General features: G+C 44.6%; 1 protein-coding gene across 2 annotated transcripts in view; it reads right to left on the bottom strand.

Annotated features, from left to right (window-relative positions):
- FGF14 (fibroblast growth factor 14) overlaps positions 1–16240 on the bottom strand; it is a 386515-nt gene extending 370275 nt beyond the window's left edge. For both annotated transcript variants that reach the window (XM_020795565.3, XM_078391413.1), the window contains exon 1: positions 15117–16240. In XM_020795565.3, the coding sequence (XP_020651224.1) occupies positions 15117–15207 (91 nt within the window). In that variant the 5' untranslated portion in view covers positions 15208–16240. The remainder of the gene's footprint in view (positions 1–15116) is intronic.
- Between the last annotated feature and the right edge of the window lie 213 nt (positions 16241–16453).

Below are 16453 nucleotides of genomic sequence, written 5' to 3' on the forward strand. Positions count from 1 at the left end.
ACTTTTTTTATGGGTAGCAGTGGTGGTGAGTTTAAAAAGTATTTTTTCCACTTCTAAAGGACTACAGTAGTAATGATTTTTATAGTACAGGGGTCTCAAACTTGCGGCCTGGAGGAAGTAGTTTGTGGCCCCCGCCTTAATATGAAAGTTTAAGGAGCAGGAGCAGCAGCAGCACCTACTTGGCAAGTGTGGGACTTCCTCCCCACCTTGTAGGGGCTGGGTCCTGCCTGCCCCCCCAAAGTGCCCACACGTCCAGAAGGGGAGCCCTCTCCCTGCCCAGCAGTCTTCTTCCTCAGGAGTTTGGTGCCACCAAGGCTTCTGCTTTTATGTCTCCCCCCCCCGGTGTTCTTTGCGGGTCACCTGGTGAGGCTGCTCCTGCTGTCACCTTGTCCTCTCTGCACTTCTCCTTCCCCCGCCTGGCGCTCCTCCGTTCCCTGCCCAGATGTGCCGCAGGAGGGGGTGCTGCTGAGAGAACAGCCTTCTTGTGCGTGTTCCCCTCCACCCCTGGTCTCGCTGAGCCACACTGGGCAAGACAATGGCATCTTGCCAGAGTGGGAGTCAAGAAGCCCCAGGAAGCCCCATTAGCCCTTGGGTAGGGGGGAGAGATTACTCTGCTGATGGGGCCAGCCTTGCAGAAAGGGTGCATGCAGCTGCTAGGGGTGTGTGAATCTGTGGGCATTTAAAGTCCAAAGGTTTACTGCCACCCCCTCCACGGAACCTGGGTGCCTTGTCTTCCTGCAGCATCCCTCCATTGTCCCCAACCTGTGTCTAAAAAGGGCACACTTCTTATGTGGAGAATGGTAACACGCAGGCAAGAGCAGACCACAGGTGGAAATCTTGCTCTCTCCGGGTTGTCGTCCTTGCTTGTTCACTGCACTCATTTTACTTCTGGCTCAAAACATGCAGGTGGGAACCCGTACAAAAGCAAGTTCCCTATAAGGAGGAGGACTTGTGCTCTTCCCTCCCTCCCAGCCCTTTCCTGTTTCTGCTCACAGCCAGGTGAGCAACGGACAAGCCGGGCTGTTGCCAAAGACAGCCGCCTTTTCCCTTCCACCTTGCCTCTGTCCTCGGCTTTTGAATGCTCGCCCAGATATAGTGTTTCTGAACAGGGAGGCTCTGTCCGCTGACTGTGGCGAATGGCTTTTGGCACACTTTCCCTCGGCAAGCTGGCCTGATCTGCTGGAGAGGCTGGTCACCCTGGTGCCCCTTCCAAAGCAAAAGGGTGCAAAGGCAGCGGCTCTTGATTCGGCAGCTGCGGGTCATCCTGAGTGGGCGACAGAGCTGCTTCCTTGGGTCGACCCTGTTTGTCCTGCTGAAGGGCAGGGCTCTCACCGGAGGGTGCTGGGGACGGGAGGAGGAGGGAGGATAAACAACGGCCAGTCAGCAGACAGAGCCTCCCTGTTCAGACACAAAAAGCTTTAAAAAAGCTTTTCTTGTGGAAAATCTGATGCGGCCCAGCCTCACCCAGACTCTGCTTCCAGTGGCCCCCAGGTAAATTGAGTTTGAGACCCCTGTTATATTATGTGAGTTTGGTACCAGATACCCCAAAGCTCCAAAAAGTAGCAGGAATTTCCCCTCTCCTCCAGTTTTAAGTGTGTCCTGTGCTGGCTGGGTGCTAGGAGCAAACAGATGCCCATTCTTGCCCTCCTCTTTACCCCACAAACCCTCCTGGTCGCTCACGCTGAACACTCTGGGCATTCTCCTCAGCGCCCTGATGTGCTGATGCTGGAGAGCTTGGTTGAAGCAAAAGCCTGGCCCAACCAAGATCCACCAGCAGGAGAGCCCTGAAGCGGCCTCTGTCAGCGACCCAGCCCAGAGTAGGAGTGACCAGTGGCTCTGGGCTGGCTCAGAACCCTGTTGCTGTGGCAACCATGTAAACCAACAGGCTCTGGAATCCAACAGAGCAACTGCCAATTTTTGAATGAAAACTAGTCTAAGCTTTCACAAGGCTCAGTGGTGGTTACATAATCTGGACTTCCAATTGCTGTCCTGGCCTAGAAGCAGCAGCCTGACGCCTGGCATGCCTTCTTTTGAGAACACCTGCAAAGTTGCTGAAGGATCATGTTCACTTCTTGCAAACACAAAACACCGGTTCCTCTTTGCTTCCCTTTTCAGCATCACGGGCTACTTTGCTCTTCTTTTTCACTTCCGCTGCTAGTCGATCAGGAAAGTTCATTCCCAGCATCTCCCAGAATGAAGGTTCCTGAGACAGCAGGAGTTGGTGCTGATATCTGGGCTGGGCTGATGGGGGCTGCTCTTATTTTTTCCCACCATGAACGCCAAGGACCAAAGATGGTATCCAGGAACCCCTAGGTCTTTTGGAAACAATATCAAGAAATTCCACACAATATAAGCAGCTGCAGATCTCAGAAATAAACACCATCAGAGTTACAAAAAAATGGCAATATTAGAAACAGCATACATACTCTACTGATATTTAATTTGTATCTGTTATATAATACCAGTCAATGTTTATATAATTTTGATTGACTGTGTCTGGTATTTTTGAACAACAATAAGACTAAGAATAAGAATGTGCCATCAAATAAATTCCGACTTACTATGACCTTTTCAGAGTTTTCTAGGTAGAGAAAATACTCAGAAGTGGTTTACTTTCCCTTTCTTCTGGGGAATTCCTGGGACTGGGCAGCTTTGCCCAAGGCCACACAGACTAGTTCTTCTGAGATGCACAGTGGGGAGCTCAACTCCCAAACTCTGATTCCACAGCCAGATACCTAATTCACTGAGTTAGCTGGCTGAGTAACTTATTAAAATAAGTTATAATATTAAAATATAAATACATACACAGTGATATTAGCAGAATATTGACAGAAAACAATTTAAAACATCTTGGCAACACATCAGAAAAGTATAAAAATACAGCATCCCTCATTTAAGGCTTTTTTTTTTACCTCAGCAAGCCACTCAATTGCCAATAGCCTTCCTGAAGAGAAAGATTTTACTTGCTGATTTGGAAAGACAACAGGGAAGGGGCTAACACAGCCTCTCAGGGAGCCTCAGAATAGCAATCAAAAAGATCCTCTCTTGTGCCCTCATCAGCCGTGAATTGTAATGGCTACAAGATCAAAAGAAGTCCTCTCCTAAAAATAATAAAAGTCAGGGATGCTCATATGGGGAGATGCAGTCCTTGTTTGGGGCTTTATAAGTCATAATCAGCAACCTTAATTCAGCCACTTACCTAATTAAGATATATAAATATAATGTTCATTTGTTTATATATAAAGCAGCACGCTTTGCTTTATATGAGAAGATTGTTTCTAAGACAATATATATGACAATATTTTACACAAGCTCAATTTCTTCATTAAAACAAGCCACAACAGAACCAATACTTTACATATATCTTATACATTTTTCATTCATTCATTCATTCATTCATTCATTCATTCATTCATTCATTCATTCATCAATCTTTCATAATATCCTGGAAAACCCTGATACTAGTAATCAAATTATTCCTTCCACACTTTGGAATTAGAAATCACAAGATTCCATGTACACATATCTAACTTCCATGTACAGAACAGGGCAATTTACTCCCACAATCATATTGTTGCAGAATCTACATGGAACTAGACCTGTAATATAGGCATTCTATAAGACTTGTCACCTGAATTTACAGACAAGATATGGCTAGGAGAAGAACTGTCTCAACAAATCTGATGGTACTCTTCTGTTCTACCAAAAGTAATGTACTAGAAGGTTGCAGGTCTATACAGAAATCTCATAATTTCAGCAAGCAAAAAGCCCTCCTACACAGCTATCCTATTCCCTATCAATCATTGAAACGTGAAAATAAGCATTTTAAAAAGAATTTAAAGCTGTCCAAAACAGAGTACTGTAAAGTGGAAAGAAGTCCATGAAGACAGCCTAGGAAATCCATGAATGTATGTACGGCTATACATATATGAGGGGAAAAGAGATAGAGAAGGGCGGGAGAATGAGAGCAAGCAAGAAATAACAGGCTACACATCAAATATTCCATCTGTATTTGCATCCATCTGTACCCACCTAAGCATGGCACCCCATTAAATTCCATTCTGTGGCAACACTGCATATTATGCAGCACGATGATTGCATCCTATAGGTGATAAATTATGTCCACATTTGAATGAGGAAGTTATCACAGTTTACTACTGTTCACAGACTAATGTGCTGCCAGTATACCCCTACTCCACATTCAAGCTGCAATCCTCTACAAAGACACTTTGGAATAAACACGTAAAACTGAAAGTGACTTATTTTCAGTAGGGATAGATAAGATTGCACTGCCACTCTTTTAAGGCAGGAGGGTGGGTCTTGTATTACTCTAGATGTCAATGAATTCACTGTTCTGATCATCTTTCCCCATTTGCCATGCTAGAAGAGACCGACGGGAATCTGAGTCCAAAGGCATATAGAAGGCCACACGCTCCCTGGCTCTGCTTTAAGAGATACCCTATAATTGTAAGCCCAAGAGCTAACTCATGTGTTTGATACACTAGACAGCAATCAGGCATGAGCTTGCGTCATAGGATTGCTGTATGCCACATCCTTCTTCTTGTCTTTGAAAGGCAATCTAAATTGGCTCATACACACATGATTTGTATGGGTGGATGAGCCATCACAGATACAATAACAACACAGATTAAACTTTCATATCTTCTCACATCACTTTGCACACAATGCTTTTCAACAGAATCACTTCCCACATTCAGCCAGGAGTCATCAACGGCACAGTAGCGAAGTGCATAGAAATCGGCTGTGAATCAGGCTGTTGTCAGGCACAAACAGGGCCACAACGCTGCTGCCGTCAAATGTTATCAACTTGGGTTTGCAAGAGTCCTTTCTGTTTTCCCAACTCCTCTCTGAAAGTAACCTCCAGAAAAGAAGCATGGCTTAGCAGTACTGCACGTGCTTTGCAAGCTGAAAAGTCCCAGAGCATTCCTGGCATCTCCAGAGAGAACCTGTAAACACTGTTTTCTGAAACCCTGGAGAAGCTGCCATTTAGCATGGACAAGACACAGCTAGATAGCAGGGTGGATAAAAAAATCAATGATTTTTTAAAAAAAATTAAATTGATTTAAATCACAGTTCAATCACAATGTATATTAAAAATCATTTTTAATTTAAATTGTCAAAAATTACTTTTTTAAATTTAAATCATACCTTAAATCAATTTAATTTAAATCAAATCCATCCTGCTAGACAGTGAATGTTCTGACTTGATATAAGCAGATTCTTATGGCGAGAATCCAGGGGTATACCACTCAGTTCCATAGCTTCTGTCAGTGGATTAGCAACTTTCTCTCCCCACCCTCAACCCTGATTTATATTGTTGAAAGCTGAGGCAGTACGTTTTTCTAATCCCCACTAGAGCAAGTGCATTGCGAGAAGAAACTGCAGGAGGGGAGAGTGACCAGCACTCCCAGTTCCACTAGTGGAATCCATTGTGGCCTAGGTTGTTCTTTTTGTTTTGAATGACTTTTTTCTAGTTCTTTTTTTGGGGGGGCAGCCCAGTTCTATGCATGACCTCCCAGAAGTAAGAAGAAAATGAATGTAGTTTACTCTCCAATAAATGTATGCTGCACACCTACCTGTGAATAAGCCACACTGAATAGAGTATGACAAACCTCCGAGTAAACACTGAATTTAATGGTGCTAACTACTAACAAGCTTGCAGTGAAGCACTGGATGCCTTATTTTTCCTTTGTTTTGCATCAGCTTTAAATGACCTTGACAAAATTTGAAATCCACTGTCTAATAGTCAACTGACATATTTGTAAAGATACCTAAAACTTAAGTCAAACAAAGAAGAGCAAGATATTTATTCATCAGATTACAACTTAGAACTTGCAAGAAACCAGAGAGCTTTTATCCCAGGCTTTTCAGCGCTCTACCTTCATCGTTTTTAGAGAGAAGATATTCAAGTATTCCTATAACCAACACTTTTTGTCCCTGCCAATCTGGCATGGTGGAAACCATGGAACATGACCTTTTATACAGAGTATTCGATAAGGATTCATGCAATGTACTCATTTCCTCAATTTTAAAACATTATCCAGGTAGATTTGACAAATCCTACATCTCTTTTCTCCTCTCTGATTCTTCAAATGAAACTACAGCCAAGGTTGCAAACTTCTGTGCAGTAGTTTGTAGAATAAGAAAACCAATGACAACATCACCGCAACATCTAGATTAGAAACTCACACTTAATTGTAATCTGAATTTCCGTCTGCTTGCTGAATAGGCCTGTAGTTGCAGCTTGTTTTGATTGTGAATATTAGATACTTTGTTACTGCATTTCAGTCTTGGATATCTAACATGGGTGACATAGACCCAAGCCCACACCAGAGGCTACAGAGAGACCACAGCAAGAGCCAGAAATAGAGGAACTGACAGAAGAGGTGCATGCAGAAAGTGACTATGGGGGAGGTTCAGGAAGAAAAGGTGGGAAAAGACAGGAAAAAGAGGGTGGAGTTTGAGGCAGGAATGGGGGAGGTAAAAAGGAGGGAAGAGCAGTTGCCCCCGGTTGGGAATGGGTGTGAATGGAGGATCCCTGGACGGGATTATGGGAGAGGCTAAGAGTGCCTAAGGAGGAGGCAGATTATAGAAGGAGAACGTAGATTCCACCCAGACCCTCTTATTGGGGAGAAGCCGAGGCGAGAGAGTGGAGAAGGAGATTGGGAGAGGAGATAGAAAGAGTTGAGAGAGAAAGGAGAGAAAGATTGGAATGGAGAGTAAGGGAGATGAAGAGAAGTAGTTACACAGAGGATCCTGGGAGAGCCAAGACCACGAGAGACAGATCCTGTGGGATGATGACCATCCTGATGACCAGGATGATGAGACCATGCCCCTGTTGGAAGGCCCGACGGGGCAGACCGTAAGAGACTGGGTCCCCACGGATCTCCCAGGACCATGGAACAATAACAATATGTAAACCCATTCCTGTTTGAAGATTGGAAACCTCTTCCGGACCTGTTGGCACAAGGAGAAAAGACTCACAATCATGTTCCAGATACTTGTTTATTGTTAAATGCACCAATAAATCTTTCACCTGTTTTGAAGCAACAAAAATCTACTGATTTTTTTTAACTGAACCGGGAGCCAAAAGTAGAACCCTCACAATGAGTCACTTTAGTGATAAGAGTACTCAAAAAAGTAGTATTTATGATGTAAATGGAAGATTCAGTCCTTTATCTTGCTAAGATTCCTGTCAGTCTTAACTGTGGTCTAAAACCTTGCTGCTATGCATCTGGGCCACAGCCTTCTGTCAATGACGCTGGCCCCATATTCCTTACATGAATGAATAACAGTCATCCCCAATCTTGCTCCTAACATCTCCATTTTCAATCCATTAATCCAAGCATGGGCAATTTATGACCCTCCAGTAGCTACTGGAATGCATCTCCCATCATACCTGTTCAGCACACCCAATAGGAAGGGAAGATGAAATAGTAATGCAGTCCAAGCCTGCATTAGCCTATTAAAGATTTTGCACTTCTGATAAAGCTGGCATTTGGCAGCACAGCAGTTTAGGTTCCAACTATTATGAAACAATAGCTCATAGTCATCCTAAACAAAATGGAAGTCCAGTTGAAACAAACAACAATTCCTAGAGATGAATTATAATTACAAGAGAAAACAGATCAAGGCCTACTCTTCTCTCAGCCAATGTCAAATAGGAGAGCACTTGTTTTTCAACTTTACCCTTTATACTTGGAGTAAGACAAGCAGTTTATCAACACGCAAAATACCATGTTTCCCTGAAAATAAGACAGGGTCTTATATTAATTTTTGCTCCAAAAAACGCATTAGGGCTTATTTTCAGATGACGTTTTTTGTTTTTAACAGTCATGTCATCTTCTGGTTGCTGCACAGTGCTGCTAAATGGTGGAGGGTGGGGTTTCACTTAACTGGGGCTTATTTTGGGGGCAGGGCTTATATTATGAGCATCCTGAAAAATCATACTGGGGCTTATTTTCAGGTTAGGTCTTATTTTCAGGGAAACAGGATAGTAGTACCATATTCTGTGATCAAGGTAATTCTCTTCATGCCAGCATCCTATTTTATAAATAATCTTTCTCTCTCTTACATACAGAGAGAGAGAGAGAGACAGAGAGAGACAGAGAGAGAGAGAGAGAGCTGTGACTCTCTTACTGGTCGGAATAGCCAATGATGGTTGCCAGTACTGTATCAAAGTCTTGAACTAGATCTGAGCTAAGAATCAGATAGTAGAATATTGCCCCACTGTCAGCTGGCCAAACTCATAACTTTTCCATTATTTATCCAATGCCTGTATTACTGCTTAAACTAGCATAAAATGCTATGTTAACAGTAATTTCCAACCAGTTGGCTAGAACCCAGAGAGCAGAAGACATAAGCAAGACCCGTTACATGGTAATACAGGTATGCATCTTATTTGCTTCTATATCTGATGTTTCTTTAAAAACAGTTGTGTGTAACCTAATCTGCACCATGTCATGCTCTCCAAATGCACATCTGGGTCCAAAAGAAAATCATCCACCACCCCCAGATTATATTTTCCCCAGGAGAAGGAGCTGGTATTGGCCCCTACAACAGCTTCCTTTCTGAGGCAAACAGCAATGTTTGACAGGTATTTTTTTTAAAAAAAAATGACAACCATGACATTGCAAAGACCACCTTTTATCTATGCCATGGTGCCAGGTAAGGAGCCCTCACTGCTGTTATTTTGAAGTCAAGCAACACAGATACAAAACAGCATTTCCTATATTGCGTATTTCTAGGACAATAGATGCACATCTTAATCAATATGGAGAATAATTAACTATTTACACTAACGAAGGCCAAGTATGACAAGAAATGTGTAGCAACAATGTTTAGGTTTGTGTACTGACTCAAATAAGTGATCAGTTCTGAATTATACACTTAACTGTGACTTGGCCTCTGGCAGAAGGCAAGTCACTAACACTTTTCAAGTGTTATTTGAGAGCTAAATGAACAATCATTTGGACACAAACATAGAGCCCTTTAGCCATACATTTGAATACAGAACAGCTCCTCAAAACAGAAATTTTCAAACTTAGCAGTTATATATTATAATTTACTGAAACTCAGGGAGATAATCACTGACTCTTAAAAGGAACATAAACAAAGTAACTAAATAACATCTCCAGCACAGCCATGTAGGCCCAAGATTGTCCTCATCTATGGGGGGCCAATGTAAGGAGGCCCTAATTGCTCCTATTGCCTTCCATCCAAAACTAAAAGCATTCCTCCTCATGGCCTAATACAATTATCTCTGCCGGTTTTGCTCTTAAAGGGGTAATATGCAGCGTTAGATCTTGGACTCTGACACAATCCCCCCCCCCCGCCGCCCAAACAAACTTGATGGTTCATATGTGGACCTCTCTATGCAGTGAATAAAACAAAAAAAGAGACTGTCCTGACACCAACAGGTATCAAGCACAGCAGAGAAGAATATGTAATATGAAGACTGGACTGAGGTGATTCCACTGTCACTTAAGCTTCAGCATCCTGTTCAGCCCTCAAAATGTCTTCCAATCCATTCCAGCTCTACTGACCCATATGCCAATGTTTGCCCAACAAAACCATACTGCAGGCTCAGTGATGTTGACAGGTCAGAAGCTGAATGTTCCCAAATCTGGGGCAACAATACTAGGCCTATTTTTAATTCACAGAGAACTTTTATGCAGTTCAGATGCCTGTATATAATCAAGGCAGCCTAGCACAACAGCAAGATCAAACTGACCCAGTCTTTGGGGGCTGGAAACATTTTTTTTTGAAGTGCCAAGGCAGCAGTGGTCAAGATAAGACAGGTGTTCGAGCAGTCACATATGATACTGCAAGTCCTGTTTGAGAATGAGGAAAATTCTCCACACAACATCCAACTTCACATTATACAAACCAGAGATCACTTCCACTGAAATGAGCAGGGCTATATGCTTGTGCAAAGATGCCTCTTTGAGCGAGCTCAGAAATGTCCAGCTGCTTCTGCAACACAGCCCTGAGAGAGCAGAAAAGACATACAGGATACTGGCCAAGATATCTGGCTACCTGAGACACAACAAAGAGCAATCTCACTATCCAAGGGTAGGTACATTTTATTTAATATTAGCCATGAGACAGAAAACCCTTCATGCACCTCTCCTCCTCCCTGATAATAAGAAGAGCATACCAGAAAAACACAATAAATATCAAGATACCCCTAATCTATTGTCTGAGAAGGTCACCTTACTCTCCTTAGTTTTAGGGCAAGTTCTGGGATATAAAATTCAAAACTTGAAATCTGCACAACAATGCATAATTTTGGAGCTGTGTCCCAGCATCCTCTGTGATACCAAAAAAACCACATTAAGGTTGAATGTTTTGGAGTATGTGGTATAGTTCACTGATAAGGTGAGATGTTTAAGGCCTGCCCTCATTTAAGCTAAGTTTAAGCTTTTACTTTGTAAAAAAACACAGGATGACTGAACAGGGAGGCCCTGTATAATGTGGAAATTTAAGGTGCTACGGTAAAACAACTTTAAATGATAATACAGAAACTTTGAAATGCCATTCTTTTGTTAAAATATTAAAGCAGAAATCAACAACCCTTTCCTGTCAATATAAATAAAATATTAAAAATCACAAAAGTAAAAAAATGCATTTAAACATTCGCATTTGAAAGGAACAAACTGAACACACTGTTATTATTATGGTGCAAAATGTATCATTCTCATTGGATTGGCTCTCACATCAGCTTCTAAAATTAAATTTGTGTCTCTTGTCATTCGTTCTGGAAAGTTACAAAGAGATTCTGCAAGCAATTAAATAGTCCTGAGAAGTAAGCAACGCAGAAGAAGGAAAACAGAAAATAGGGAAGACACTGTTACTTGAAAAAAGAAAAAAACCATTGGTAAAATTTTCACAATTTGTTTCAAAAGTTCAGACACATCCATGTTTCAGAAACACCAAGCACAGATATTCAATACTGTTTTTGGAACACATTTTAAAGTCTTCCTTAAAAGCTGCCCATCACCCAGAAAATATTAATATTCCAACTGCTGCTCTGGACAGTCTGCTTTTCTAGGTAGTAAAATGTAGGACTATACATTTTGCCTGACCTGCCAAAAAGCAGAGGCACCTAAAAATATTTAGCCATCACCATCAAATAAGTAAGATAACAAATGTCCACTTGATAATATCTGAGTCAAGTATGCTGAAGAGAAGACAAAGAGAGGCAAAATATGGTTTCAATTCATGCTTATTCCTCTGAAGAAAATGGAAAGCAAAGCAAAGCAAAGTTTTATCTCAGCTCATCAATTAACCAGTTCAATCAAAGTGACCAGGTTTTAAACATATTAGCACTTCAGAACCATAAATTACTTTTCATATTTAAGATGTTTCAGATGCATATACTTTTGTAGAGGCATCGCTCCTGTGTCAGAGCATGTGCTGTGATCTTAACACACCTGCTGCTTCATGGATGGGTTTAGGATTTATGGAACTTTGCTTTTGCAAAAACACAGAACTTCTTCAGTCCTCAGCATTATAAACAGTAAACCACAACACAACAAAAATAGTCTAAGGGGAATATAATGCCCAGTGCTTCTTTCTAAGCATGATTTAGCCATCACCATAGATTTTAACCAGACTATGGAAACATCTTGAAAAAAACTTCAGCATAGTCCTGTGTCACACAATCTTCTCAAGAATTATAACATCATATACAAATGCTGCCACAGATAAACTTCAGAACATGGACCAGTGATTTGACTTGCTATAGTGCATCAACCACTGTCAAAAGAAATTAGTCATGTAGCTTTTGTATGCAATGCCAAGTCTTCTCCACCTTAAAATTAGAACTTATTTTATTTTCCTCTGAGTCACAACAAACAAGACATTATAGATCATATTCACACAATTCCTCCTGGGGCTGTTTAACAGTTTAGAAGAGCCTACCTATATTTCACATTAATTGATCAATTAATTCCATAGCAGACATCTATCTCAGGACCACAGACTATTTGTGGCATAGATTAAAAGCCCAAGCTTCCACCGAAAGAAAAATGGTGAGGAAAACCACAACCTGAAAAAGTGTATGTTAGGGAAGGAAAAGCTGTGCTTTGCAAGAGAGATCAGCAACTTTTGGAAAGCAAATGATTTGGAAGTATTCCTCAAGATCCACCAATTTGGACTGCTGCACTGCAAAAGGGAGGCAGTGGAAGACAGGAGGGCCTGGCATGCTCTGGTCCATGGGGTCACGAAGAGTCCGACACGACTTAATGACTAAACAACAACACTGCTAAAGCTGTAGTGCTGAAAGATATGCAGAATACATAGGATTCTTGGTCACACTTAATTCAGCACCCCTACTGACCCATCAACATATTTTATCATATCTGCCTTGTAATGAAATGTTTACATTTTGCACTGAATTATGCGTCATCTCTTCAAGCTCAGATCTACTTTCTCCCCAGAGCAGGAAGACACAGTAATAGTGTTAAGAGATTGCTTTCAAACAACAACGAATACTGGGCTGCAGAACTAAGAATACAAGACTCCTAAGTCACACAAATGGCTTAAGAGCACATCACTTAATACTGTACTATGGAATCAGATAGGCCCCCAACATTTGATTTCTTCTTATACATTTCGGCAGCACCTCATGAAAGGGAATCTGCTGCACCCTTTGAGGCTTATCTAGATGTCTGAACATGGTCTGTCATCACTGGAACATCTAGAACCTAGCTCCCTACAGGCACCTTCCTCAGGAGGAGTTCTAACATAACCTAAACAATTGTTTGTCAGACAAGACTAGGAGATTGTGCCTGGAGGCGACCTAAGGAGTCCAAAACAGTCATGCATTCACCCACTTGATTTAGTTCAAACTGTTAATTTTTCTAGCTTTCAAAGGGAAAACGATGGAGAAAACTTCCTTTCCGTGCCGGGTTTTTTTCCAATTTGTTTTTTTTTTTTTTTTTTTGTCCCTCAACTGTGGAGGATTTTTTCCCCCCAAAATAATCAGTAGGCAAAAGAAGTTTTATTCAGTCTTGTTTAATGACCGTCTGGAATCTCCCGACATCAAGAGCACTTGACAAGCGCGCCAAGCGGATGAAGAAAGGAGCCCAGCTTTTTAAAGAGTTCTTGCTTCCCACCCGTGGGAGAGCTAAGGACGAGTTGAGGGACCCGGAGGGAGGGGGGCAGAAGGTGGGCGAAGAAGCTGCGGCGCCTTTGCAAAGTTGCCCACCGCAAGCGCGCGCCTCCGCACCGCAGTGCACTGAAGTGGGGAGCGAAGGAAAGGGCGCCTTCCGGAAGGATCGGCGCCAAACCAACCTCTCGGGGACGCACGAGCCCTCACGAGCCCTCGCGCGCCCTCGCTCCCACCCTCCCTGCCTCCCGCCCGCACCCGTCCTGCGTGGAAGCTTTCTGAGGCGCCGGCAGCGCCCACCTGCCTGCTTCTCTCCTCTAGAGGAGCCGGAGGGGCCGGGACATTACGGCCTTTTTGCTATTCTGGGAAGGTGCTTCGGCTTGCTGCCGCCGGTGGTGGGAGGGAGGGAGTTTGTGTATTGCAGCAGCCGTAGCAATAAAACCGGGGAAGCCTAGGAAGAGGAGGAGACGTTGTGGGTGGGTGGGGGGACCAAGAGAGGACAGGCTCTCTTGGGATGCAGAGTTTGTCCTTTCGCTTTGCTCTGAAGCAAGGAGGGGCGGCCTGGCGGGGCAGGGCTGCCCCAAGCAGTGGCAAACGCCGGCTGGGCCAACCTCACTGCAGCTTGTTGATGTTGGGGTGTCAGCGGATGCCAGTGATCTACTACACTGCAGTGCCAGCGTCAGGAAGCCTCTCGCTTAGAAGCAGCCACTGCAGGGTAGACAACACCACGAACATACACTCACACGCGCGCGCACACGCACACGCACACTCAACGCGGTCTCTTCCCACCGGCCTCTTCCTCTTTCTGCCCGGCAGCCCCGCGCACCTCACCGGCGTCTTGCCCTCCAAACTATGCAAGTGTCTGCCAGACACCCGCCGCCTCCGCCACCCCCGAAAAACGAGACAGGTGTCTTTCCCAACTATCAAACTCGACCCCATCTTCGGCCTCGAAGGGGCTCTGGCAGGGGAAGGCGGTCTGGCTCACTGGCAGTAATTCTTTCAAAGACTTTTTCTTTCTGCCTCCCAACTCAGGCCTTCACACTTCCTCAGCCTCCCCTGCCCGGCGGGCATGAGAGGGTGGAGGGGCAAGAGAGCTTGAGGAGGAAGTGAACCCTAAGGGTTGGAGCTGCCCCAAAGCACCTGCAATTTGCATTTCCTTATGTAATGCACTGCAAGTTTTCCCCCGTTGGAGCTTGCTTGGATGGAAGCGCATGATCACCACACGGAAACGGGGAAGAGACAGACACACACTCTCACCCAAGAGCGGGTGATCATTCCGGCAACAAGGCAAAGGACGCACCCCCGTATAGATGCACACATACACACAGGCTCTCCTGCTGTTGGACAGGTAGACTTAGTTCTCGCCCAGGCACGAGCTCCGTGGAAGTGTCACCCTCGTCCCTGAGGGATGGGGAAGAGCAGTTGCCCAGTCTCCCCTGAATAAGAATATACGCCTGGCTTTGCTAGGGCTTTTCTTCTCTTTTCTTTTTGGACACTTTGGAAACAAGAACCCAGGTTCGCAAGTTGAACCGAAAAGTCTCTTGCAGGACGGCGGCAAGCCCTTCGGTGCACCGGCCAGCCGCAGGCTCACCACACACCAGCGACAACAAGGCCCTGAGACCTCTTCTGGAAACTAACTGCACCCACAGAACTAGGAGGGGGGGGGGGGAAGGGAGACAAAGCAATGGTGCGGAGAGACCGGTTAGCCACCGGGCTACAATCTCATCTTGCGATGAAAAATGTCAACAGTTCTCCAAGTTTCGCCTCGCTCTCGTTGGAGACAACACACGTCGAAAGCAGAGCTGCCTAATCTCACCCAAACGGACCTTACGCATACGACGCTGCATGCATGCATCTGTATACCGACCTGGATAACATTCCCCCCCCTTTCTCCCCTCAACAGGACTGCAGACCTACCTCCAATGTGCAACAGACAGAACAACACAAAGGAAAACACAACGGGGTGCGAGCTATTGCTTACCAGTTGAGTTCTTGTTTTTCTTAAGACTCTTGCCACAAAGACACTGCAGCATATGCGATCCTTTGCTGAAAATGTTCCAAAGAAACCACATTGATTTGGGCGAAAAGCAATCCAGCGCTTATACACCCTGAGAAAGATGAGATCCTTGTGGTTGTTGCATAATAATAAATTGAGATCGGTTCTCCTCAAGAGGGGCACCAGTTTTATCATAGACCAAAAAGAAAAAAGCAGAAGAAGAAAGAAAACCCAGGGTTTGCCCCCTTTTCCCTCACGTGGTTTATTTCTTTCCGACTTCTTTTCAATGGATGCGTTTTTCAGCCAGGGTGAACGGTGAATTCCCCCCCTCCTCCAGAAGGACGGTGGATGATTACCCCAAACTGTGGAAGAATTAAAAATACATAGATCCTTTTCCTTCTTGTCCTTTTCTCCTCCACTTCAGACTAAAACCAACCAAGACATGAGGCGATGAAATTCCAGCCAAGGCCAAAAACTAGCCCGAGACAACAGTAGAGCACGAAAGATCCCCAAAGAGGAAACCATAGCCTGTTACTTGATTGCTGGGAGGATGGGTGGATCTGCAGAACAAAGCCAAGACGGGATGCATCCTACTACCACACTGCCATAGTGCAGCCCCGGGAAGAGAGAACACACCGCCCGTACCGCCGCCACCAACACCATCCAGCACCAGTCTGATCGATGAAGGCAGATGCTCCACTCCAAAAGTGCTGATTTTTTTTTACCATCAAATCATGTCAGTTATGCATGTAATTGTGTGGCACCTGCAGTTCCCAGTCAGCCTGCACAACGGATGCAAATCTTAGCCCTTAGCATGCAGGCAAACAGACACGCCACCGAGGCAGATCTTTTCTCTTTTCCTCTCTCTCCCTCTCCCGGCTTCGTCCGACAGGGGCGTGCATTAGGGGGAAGGGAAAAAAACACCTTCCCCGCCACCTCACATACACACGGGCATACATACAGACACACACGCAGAGGGGGGAGAGAGAGGCATACACGCACACATACACATGCACACACACTGGATTTTGCTCCTGAGCCTTGGATGGGAGTTACAGGCATTCAGCGGGAGTAGGAGGAGTTGAGATTTGCATGGAGAGGACTGGCTTTCCATGACGTAGCCACGTGCTCCCAGGCCTGTCACCAGTGAGAGGCTTCAGCCAGCCCGGGGAAGGCAGTGTCACTGCAGTCTCTGCCTACCCCACCTCCCCTTCCCCCTTCCTCTTCCCCCCCCCGCCCCACCGCTCCATTTCTCTCACCTAGCGTGCTGCAGCTTAAAATATTGGACGGAGCCTGCCACTTGTGCACTCCAAGGGAGAAGC

This window comes from Pogona vitticeps, chromosome 3 (genome assembly GCF_051106095.1).
Source record: "Pogona vitticeps strain Pit_001003342236 chromosome 3, PviZW2.1, whole genome shotgun sequence".
Taxonomy (NCBI): domain Eukaryota; kingdom Metazoa; phylum Chordata; class Lepidosauria; order Squamata; family Agamidae; genus Pogona; species Pogona vitticeps.